Source organism: Vombatus ursinus, unplaced genomic scaffold (assembly GCF_900497805.2).
Source record: "Vombatus ursinus unplaced genomic scaffold, bare-nosed wombat genome assembly UNPS02011613.1, whole genome shotgun sequence".
NCBI classification, from domain to species: Eukaryota; Metazoa; Chordata; class Mammalia; order Diprotodontia; family Vombatidae; genus Vombatus; species Vombatus ursinus.
In genome coordinates this window covers 2,195,381-2,204,616 of record NW_020951391.1, presented here as the reverse complement: position 1 = coordinate 2,204,616, position 9,236 = coordinate 2,195,381, and the positions used below count along the sequence as shown (strand labels likewise).

General features: G+C 49.5%; 1 protein-coding gene across 3 annotated transcripts in view; it reads left to right on the top strand.

Moving 5' to 3' along the window:
• The first annotated feature begins 2,837 nt into the window (after positions 1 to 2,837).
• Positions 2,838 to 9,236, top strand: part of AMPD2 (adenosine monophosphate deaminase 2) — a 19,314-nt gene continuing 12,915 nt past the window's right edge. Inside the window, exon 1 of one of the 3 annotated variants that reach the window (XM_027856742.1) lies at positions 2,838 to 3,120. In XM_027856742.1, coding sequence (XP_027712543.1) covers positions 3,111 to 3,120 — 10 coding nt within the window. In that variant the 5' untranslated portion in view covers positions 2,838 to 3,110. Of the gene's footprint in view, positions 3,121 to 4,827; positions 4,968 to 9,236 lie in introns of those variants that run through there. The other 2 variants (XM_027856741.1, XM_027856744.1) reach the window with 2 other exon arrangements.

Genomic DNA, 9,236 nt, shown 5'->3' with positions numbered 1-9,236 from the left:
TTACAGAAATTGAGAAAAAGTAGTTATTATCAGTATCAATTATCATTACTGCCAATGATAAGTACTGCTAAAATTACAGGGTCACTGCTCCATTTGTTCATTCCACAAAGGAAATTAATAGGGTGACATGGAAACCCAAAAAGCTAATGCTTTTAACTCTAAGTCACCTAGGTCGTATGAGGAAAGAGTGAACAGAACAAGAGGTAATAGTTCTTTCGCAGAATGTGTGACCCTGGAAGAGTCAATAACCTCTCAGTGCACTCTCTAAGACTGTATGTAAGTTGTCAAGAAGGGGCTGATCTTGCATTGGTAGAGGGGATTTCCTCACCTGGAAGTTCCCTATAACCAAGGAAATAACAAGTCCAGACCCTGTCCTCTGCCTCTAGTCTTCCCTGGTCAGGCCATATTCAGAGTGCTGTAGGACTGAACATCCCGCTAGGATGATGAGGGACCTTCAGTTCATGAAGGATCAGTTGAAGGAACCTGGAGAAAAGACCTTAACATTAGGGAGATAGCAGATAAGGTATCACTCTTCATGTATTTGAAAGGCTGGCTTAGCACTAATGGACAGAATGAGGGGCAGTGGGTGAAAGATTTAGTTTTGATGCAAGAAAAAAAAATTCTTCTAACAATTGGAGATATAAAAAAATGGGATGGATACCTATGGAGGTATCCTTTCATGGAGGTCTTCAGGCAGAAGCCTTCTTCCAACTGAAGTGGGTGACCATTTATTAGGAATGTTGTAGAAAGGATTCTTGTTCAGTTATGGGTCTAACTATATGGATTCTGAGGTCCCTTACTCTTAGATGCTGTAATTCTCTGTGAAATATTCACTGAATACCTACTATGTACCCTGGAAGGTATGGGGTATTCCAAGAAGAATGAGGGTTGAGGGTTTGCCCAGTCTTTTCCAGGGCTGCTCTGGCATCCACCTGATTCACCCAACTCTCACTTGTTGCTCCAAGAAGCTGTCGTATACATAGTAGCCACACCCCGGTAAACTGTCTTGGCAGAAGGGCTAAATCAGGTTGAAGGTTACTGACAGGCCTCAAACGCATTTGAGTTACCTCAAGCACATGAAGACTTCCCCTTGCAGAATGAATAGATGAGAACAATTTATTCCAACAGCTATGAAAGTGGCTGAAATAGGACCTGTGGAGCACTTCAAGCTTGGTCAGATAGCAAAGACCCCAAAGGTCATCCACCGAATCTTGGCCCATTGCCAGTTGTCTTGACTTTTGTCCTGCCATTGGATTTCAATAACTCTGGAAGAGAAAATGAGGCTGATGTCTTTGTGTAACTCTGCCTCACTTAAATCCAATTCACATACAAGTCAAATAAAGGATAAGGGGCAGCTAGGATAGAGCTGTGCTGGAGTCAGGGGGACCTGAGTTCAAATTCGACCTCAGACACATAAGACTTACGAGATGTGTGACTCTGGGTAAATCACTTAACTCCAATTGCCTCGCCAAAAAATAAAAAAAAAAGGAAAAACAACAACTATGTACTCATCTGTTTAGTTTATTTAGAAGTTCAGTAATCATCTCATCCAAATCCTTTCCATAACATCTCAGACAAATCACCATTTTACTTTTTTTAACTTTTATTTATTTTTCCACTTAATAGTATTTTATTTTTTCCCAATTACATGTAAAGATAGTTTTCAACATTCACTTTTACAAGACTTTGAGTTCCAATTTTTTTTCTCCCTCCCTCCCCCTCCCCTCCCCAAGATGGTAAGCAATCTAATATAGTCTATCCATGTACAATCCTATTAGACACATTTCCACATTAGTTATTTTGTGAAGGAAGAATCAGAATAAAAGGGAAAAACCAAGCGAAAGGGAAAAAAAGAGAAACAGTATGCTTCGATCTGCATTCAAACTCCATAATTCTTTCTCTGGATCCACCATTTCACTTCTACCTGAACTCTTTCAGGGACAGGAAGTTTACTGCCAACATTTCTTTCTAGTGCTGTACCTATGGAGGTATGGTGGGTTTCCTTTCATGGAGGTCTTCAGGCACAAGCCTTCTTCCAACAGAAGTGGGTGACCATTTACTGGGAATGTTGAAGACTGCTGGCTGGCGTCAGGGTAGTATTGATGTGGTAAAAAGAGCACTGGAGAAAACCTGCACTCAATTACTGTCTCTGACCCTTACTGGCTGGGTGATTGTGGACAGGTCACTTCAACTTTAGTAGCCTTCGATTTCCCCAACTGTAAAATGAGCGTCATCATAGCTGAGCTTCCAACTTCACAGAGCAATTCTGATTCAAAAAGGGGGCTCTGTTCATCTTTAAGTCTTGTAGAAATGCCAGCTCCTGTTGATTAACTGAAAGTCTTAAGAGCCCAGGAGATGGTGGGAGGAAATCCCAAGGGCCAGAGCCCCACTGGAGCTCGGCTTTGTCTGTGGAAAACAAGGCTCCAAATTGCTGAATTTCAGAATTGAAAGGGACCTTAGAGGTCATCTAGCCCAGCTCCTACGTGAGGATCTCCTCTACTCCCTAGCTTTCCGTGGGGTTTAGAGCTGGAAATGGCTTAAGAGAGCATGTGGTTCTGTCTACCCTTTCCTCTGACCCAGGAGCAAACTGAGGCCAGAGAGGGGATGCGATTGGGAGTGATCAGCAGGGAAGGAGGAGGCTGGGTAAGCGCCCATGAACCGCACCCTGCGAGCTCCAGGTAGAAGAGCATCCCTCCGAGAGCCGCGCACGAGCAGCCCACGTGATCACGAGCCAGCGGGAGGGGGAGGAGCCGGGGGCGGGGCCGGGAGCCGGCCGGATGGGGGCGGGGCCGGGACTGGGGCAGTTTTTTGTTTTTTTTCGTTTTTGGCGGGGAACGGGTTTTGCATTTGCTCTTAGTTTCCTCCCTACCCCCTGCCCGGGGTCGGAGTCCGAGCTCCGCAGTCCCGGGGGTGTAGAGGGAGAAGCTCCGGACGGAGCCAATTCCGGGGCCCTGGGCCTGGTCTCCCTGCTCCCTGCTCCCTGCTCCCTGGGGAGCACGTGGTCTGCCCTGCCACAGACCCCCGAGGTCCGGAGCTACCTAACCCCTCCTCTTCCCGGCTGCAGAGTCCAAATACCTGGGCAGCCTCCTCCTGCCTCCTTTCCTGCCAGCATGGCTGCAGGTGAGTGTGGCTTACTGGGGCCTGGGGGGCGAATGCTTGTCTCCCGTGGCAGATGTCTGAAGGGGGCAGTCTAGGTTGGTGCAAGGCGCACAGTATTTTGAACCAGAGACCTGGGTTGGATGCAGCCTCTGCCTCTTAACCACCTTCCTACTCTCTGGGCCTCCTTTTTCTCATCTGCAAATCAAGCGGTGGGTGGACCAGGTGGTCTTGAAAATCTCTTCCAGATTTAACTGTGGTGTGGAAAGAGGTCAACTTGGGAAAGCTGAGTTCAAATTTGACTCCAGCGCTTAGATGGAAGGGTGACCTTAGGCCAGTCACTTCACCTGGTCATGAGCTTCCATTTTTTCATCTCTTAGAAGGGGGAGTGGACTAGAGCCTTTTTTGTGTCACACATTCCTTTGGCAGTCTGGGAAGCCAGTGGAACCCTTTTCCAGAGCATGGTCTTACATGAGTAAAATAAAATACAAAGGATTTCAAAGGAAATTTTTTTTGGTAATTTTTAGTGAATTTAGTTTTTGAAATATAGTTATCAAAATATCTTTTAAAAATACAAATTATCAGCTACCAAGTTATGACCCCTGCACTAGAAGATCTAGCCCATGCACCATATGGCTCTGTGACCTCTGATCAAAAGGAGGGAGCTAACTCAGTTTTCAGGGCAAAGGGCAGGTGCCTGCTTTCCCCAACACACACACCTGCGGTAGAGAGCTCTAGATATGTACAGGTAAGAGCTGGATTATCGAAAGAAAAAGTCCTGGGGGCATTTGGGCCAAAAAGGACAGATTGGGAATCATGTGATCTGGGTTTCAGTCTCAGTGTCGCTTCTAAGTTTTCTTATGTTGATCTGGGTAAACCACTTCACCTCTGGACTTGTTTTCCCTTATCTGTGAAATTAAGTTGGACTAGATGTTCCTCCCAGTTCTAACGTTCTGTGGGTCTAATTTCCTAGAATCATCCTCCCTCCCAACCCCCCAAAAGGAAAACAAAATGAAAACAAAACACATCCACCCAAGAAAGGGCTAAACTCCAGAGATGGTGGACTCCCAACTCTTCCCCTCCCTCCAGTCTTGGGCAGCTGCTGCCAGGGACAGTGGAATTTTCCCCAGACTGACCCCTTTCCGTCTGGCTAGGGATCACCCCTCTTGTCATCCCCTGGAGAGGTGGGGTGTCTGTGCTTTGGGAGGGGGCTCTGACCCATTTGGGGAATCCCTGGGAAATGCGTCCTTCCTCTACCAAGGGTACCCTTCTGCAGTGAAAGGACTGAGTTCCAAGCTTGTGGACAAGAAGGTTGGGTTCCCGGGTTCTTTTCCCAGTAGGGCTTGGCCAGCCAGCTTCTCACTTTGCCCAAGCAAGGTCCCAGCTTTGCTTGGGGGGATTGGGGTGGGGGTGGGGGTTAGGGATGGTGCTGTTCCTGAAGAGTTGGGCCCTAGCTTCACTGCCTCCCCTCCCCCCAGTCTCGTTATCTCTCGTTTTTTCCTCCCTGCGGCTGAGACATCAGTTGCGCCATCCCAGGGGCATGGGCTGAGGGGTGGTGGAGGGAGGGAAGCAGTGCACTCTTCAGTTGCCTGGGCAACTGTAGAAATCCTGGCCTGGGCCTCTTCCGCCTGCCATGCCGAGCTGGGCTTAGCTTCCTGCATCAGTCACTCCCCATTGGGGGCCGGCAGGCTGGGAAGGGAGGGGAGAGGAGAGGAGAGGCGGGGCGAGGAAGGGGTTGGATGTGGCAGAACGAGGTCCCTGCCTGCCAGCTGAGGCCCCAACCATGGCATCCTCCTCGGCGTCACCTGGGAAGCCCAAGGCCAAATACCCCTTTAAGAAGCGGGCCAGTCTGCAGGTAGCCAATGCCCCAGGTGAGTCTGGGCCCCCGGGCTAGCCTCAGGTATCTACCATGCGGCTGGTGACTGGCCCACCCCAGAATGGGTATTCCCAGTGCCCAGGTGCCGACTCAGGGGTGGTGATGGTGGAAGCCAGGGTAGTCCTGGCTTTAAACCTTTAGAGAGCTATCCCTGGGGAGGGGAGAGGGGCTTTTTTGTTTGCTGGGAAAGTGGGGGAGAGCTGCTATGTTTGATTCTGATCCCTGGCCTTCCTGCTGGGGTTCCTTCCTTTACACCAGTATTTATGTGTAGGACATCCTGGGATTTGTGTTTGTACACACGTGCATCTGTCTAGCTGTGTAGGTATCCAAAACAGTGTGTAGTGTGTGAATGGAGTGGTAAGTGCAAACTGGGACATACCAGTGGATTTGAGCTGCAAGGGCTTGCCAGTGCCTGGACTGGAGGGCGTTGTGCCCTTTCTTCCTCTTAGCCCACTCTTCCTTGAACCCCTCTGTCCCCCAGCTTCCGTTCTGGATTTCCAGAGCTGGGGCTTGACAGCTGGAGAAGTGTGTGCTCATGGCTTGTCCCATCTGTGTTCAGTTGTCCTGTCTCGGGACATGTCTCTCACCATGTCATTGTGCTTATGGGCATGATGACCCTCGGAATATCTGTCTGTGACCCTGGAAGGATGTTCCTCTATGTGAGGATGGGACCAGTGACCCCTCAGGGTTCCCCTGAATCTGTGAACATTCATGTGTATGTGTATGACCACGCTGGCTCTCAGCAGGCTGCTTTCTTCATATACTCTCTTGTTCCTGTTCCTGCTCCGGCAGGCACCATTGCTCCATTTAGGGAAGGTGATGAAGCACTGCCTGGCTCTGTGGCATTGCCGAGAGGTTCCTGGCCAGCCGCCTGCTTTGGTGCCCATGTTGCGTAGTGGATACATATATTTATGTTCATGTATTTGCTGAGGATCCCCCTTCCCCCCAACAGAGACCAGCTTCCTTTTATTCCATTGCTGAATGCACTATCTTCTGGGATGTCCGTATAATCGCTAAGAATACCCATTTATGGTCATCATGGTGTTGACTGAGGACATTGAGCCTCTTGGCTGTACAATTGCAGAGTGTGCCCAGACCATGGGGTGCTCAGGTTTGTATCGGGGCTGAAGGTGTTTCGGCCTGTGCCGTTGCCACGCTGGCCACAGGAACGCTCAGGTTTGCGTCCTTGCCACGGGTACGCCGGCCCTCAGGGATACTGGGGACTGTGCCATCACTGAGGTTGTCCGGCTCCCAGGGGGCTCACGTCTGTGCACAGCTGGGAGCACCTAGCCTCCAGCGACGCTGCTCAGGTTTGGGCCCCCAGGGGTACCTAGGTTTGTGCCAGCTGTGTTGTTACTGTGTGTGGTAGCAGGGTGCACTCTTCCCTCCCACCTCCCCTGCTGATGTCTTTGGGAAACTCAGTTGTAGACCTGTTGGCTTGCTGAGTTGGTAACAAGTACAGGGTCTTGGGAGGAAGGAGAACGGGCTAACTAGGAAACCAACCTGAAGGGCAGAGGGCTGTGGGGGCCATCATCTTGGTGGGCCAAAAGGTGTGTCCAGGGGAGTATTTTGAGGTGGCTTGGTGTTGTGCTCAACCAGATTTTATTTGACTTAAGTTCTCAATGAGGAGAAGAGGCTGGGTTGCCTAATGAATAGTGAACTCTCAGGATGGGTGCCAGGGTTTCTAGAGACAGCTGGATCTCCCAGAAGGCCAGGGTTGCTATTTGCCTGTGGTGCAGCTTGTATTTTGTACATTTTTTCCCAGCCTGGGGAAGAAACTTCAGTGGCTCACGTAGACTCCCAGAGATTGTCATGTGAACTGGCAATTTGCATTAATTAATAGCTATTATTTATAGTGCTTTACTGTGGGTTCCCCCACTTTACAGATGGGGAAACTGAGGCAGGATAAGTGACTTGCCCAAGGTCACACAGCTAGTTAAGTGTTGGAGGCCAGGTTTGAACTCAGGTCTTCCCGACTCCAGGCCCGGCTCTGTACCTACCGTGCCACCTGGCTGCTCTGAGGTGCTTGTTTGCTTGCGTGTCCTTTCAGCAGGAGTTGGGTAGGCACTTGTTAGGATTTCTTTAGAGGTAATTCTTGTTCAGAGACAGGTTAGGCTACATGACATTTAGACTTCCCACTCCTGAGATTATGTGATTCTGAGTCACAGCAAGGAGGCTTCCCGGTATGTGGAGAGAGGGTTGGACTTGGAGCCAGGAGGGCCTGAATTGGAATCTGGCCTCAGGACAGATTAGCTGTGTGTTCCTGAGTAAGTCTGTAAAACCAGGCCCTTGAAGGCCCTTTCCAGCTCCAAATGTATAACCTTGGGAATTTCTGACATCAGGAGGGAAGGAAATGAGTGTCATTACTTTTAAACCAACCACTGGGCTAAGTGCTTTACCAAAATTAATTTAATTTAATTAATTCTCATATCCATCCTGCTATTATTGTTCCCATTTTATAGCTGGGAAACTGAGGCAGAAACAGACTAATGACTTGCCCGGGGTCACACAGCTAGTGAAGGCTAGAGTTTAGCTCAGTTCTTCTGACTCCGGGTCCAGCGTTCTGTCCACTGACTTGCCTCGCTGTTTCTAAAGAAGGTCTTCTGAGGTGAGGGTCACTTCCTGGGCTGGCAAGCTGGTCACCATCGATTGTGCCTTTGGATAATGCCAGCCATACTCACACCATGAGGCGTCTTTCTTTCAGTGTCTTCAAAAACAAAATTATTTTACCTCGAGAGAAGAGAAGCAATTGTCTTGACTAACACTCACATTCAGCCAGGCTGACTCATATGGCTTCTGTATGGGACAGTGGCCTGTTTAGACCCCTAGGGCTGTCCTGCGACCTGGCAGCCCGCATTACTTTGGGGAGATTGTCCAGCCTGCCCTGGGGCACTGGTGATACTGCAGACATCCCCAGATGAGAATAAAGGTGGAGGTCAAGGTGGGCCTCTGACCCATAGCCTGGAGCTGATCTCTCTAGGGTAAATTAGGATTCTTCTTGCTTCAGAGCTGCCCTGGGCAAGAGAAGATACTGTAGACTTGGGGTCCAAGGCCACCCCACATCCTTTAGAGGACAACAACAATGATAGTTTTTGTAATGTGTTAAGGATTTCAAGGCACTTGTCTCACAACAACACTGAAGTTGGTAATATGAGTCTTACGCGTGATGAGAAAACCAAGTCTCTGAGAGGTAAATTGATTTGCTTGGGTCACACAGCTGCTAAGTGTGAGCTAGGATTGAATCCACTTTCCCCTACACCCAAGGCTAACATTCTTTGCTTCTGTTCTCATCACTGCCAGCCTCCCTTCTCAGGTCTAACAGGACCGCGAAGGGAAGACTTTTTGGATGCATCTTCTTAGTGGGTAGAACCAAGGAACCAGGTTCCGTGTCAGAGGGGTGCCCTCAGTGGATTTCCTGGCTGTCTAGATATTAGCCCTTGTTCTTCTCTGGGCACGAGTGAGATTTTCCTGGGAGAGGTACAGGCCAGAAGGAATCAGGAATCCCTCGGCCTCTTCCTTTGTCTTCAGTAAGCGGGTCCTTGTGTCCCCTGGAGAGGTGGCCTCAGAATGACCCCCTTCCTTCTTTGAGTTCTGGGGGGATGCAGGGTTATAGAATCCCAGGGAGAAGGAACCTCGGAGCGCCAGCTCCTTTTTTCAACGTAATGTACTCGACAAGTGGCCATCTAGGCTTTGATTAAAGGCCTACGGCACATAAAATTGCTCCAGCTTTATTCCTAATGGGGAGCCTGGGTTGGTGCTTTGCAATTTTCACCTATTGTTGTCAGCCTCCTACTGTGGAGCTCTCTTCTATTGCCTGAGAATGCTAATAGCTCGGGTTTTGGGAAGACTTCAAGGCTTCTCCCAGTAGCTCAGTGAGTTAGGGAGAGCAAATGAATCTGAGGCCTAGGGAGGTGAAATGGTTTGACCCGCCTGTTAAGTAAATGGCAGAGGCTGAATGGGAAGCCACGTCTCCTGGCTGTCAATCCTGGGATGGGGGTGGGGGCGACGGGTGGTCTAGGGTGTGTGTGGGATGGACAGTAGTATGGACTTGCTACCCAGGGAGAATATGGGGCTGCTCTTAGAGGGAAGAGTTGGGAGTCCTGAGACTCCTTGTCACTGTTATCTGCTCTGTCACTGGCCTTGGCTGTCTCTACATCACTGTTCAGTTCCAGGTAGGGTCTGTCTCTGTCTTTCTTCTCTCTCTCTCTCTCTCTGTTTCCCTCCCTCCTTGTCTCTTCTTTCTTTCTTTCTGTCTCTCTCCCCT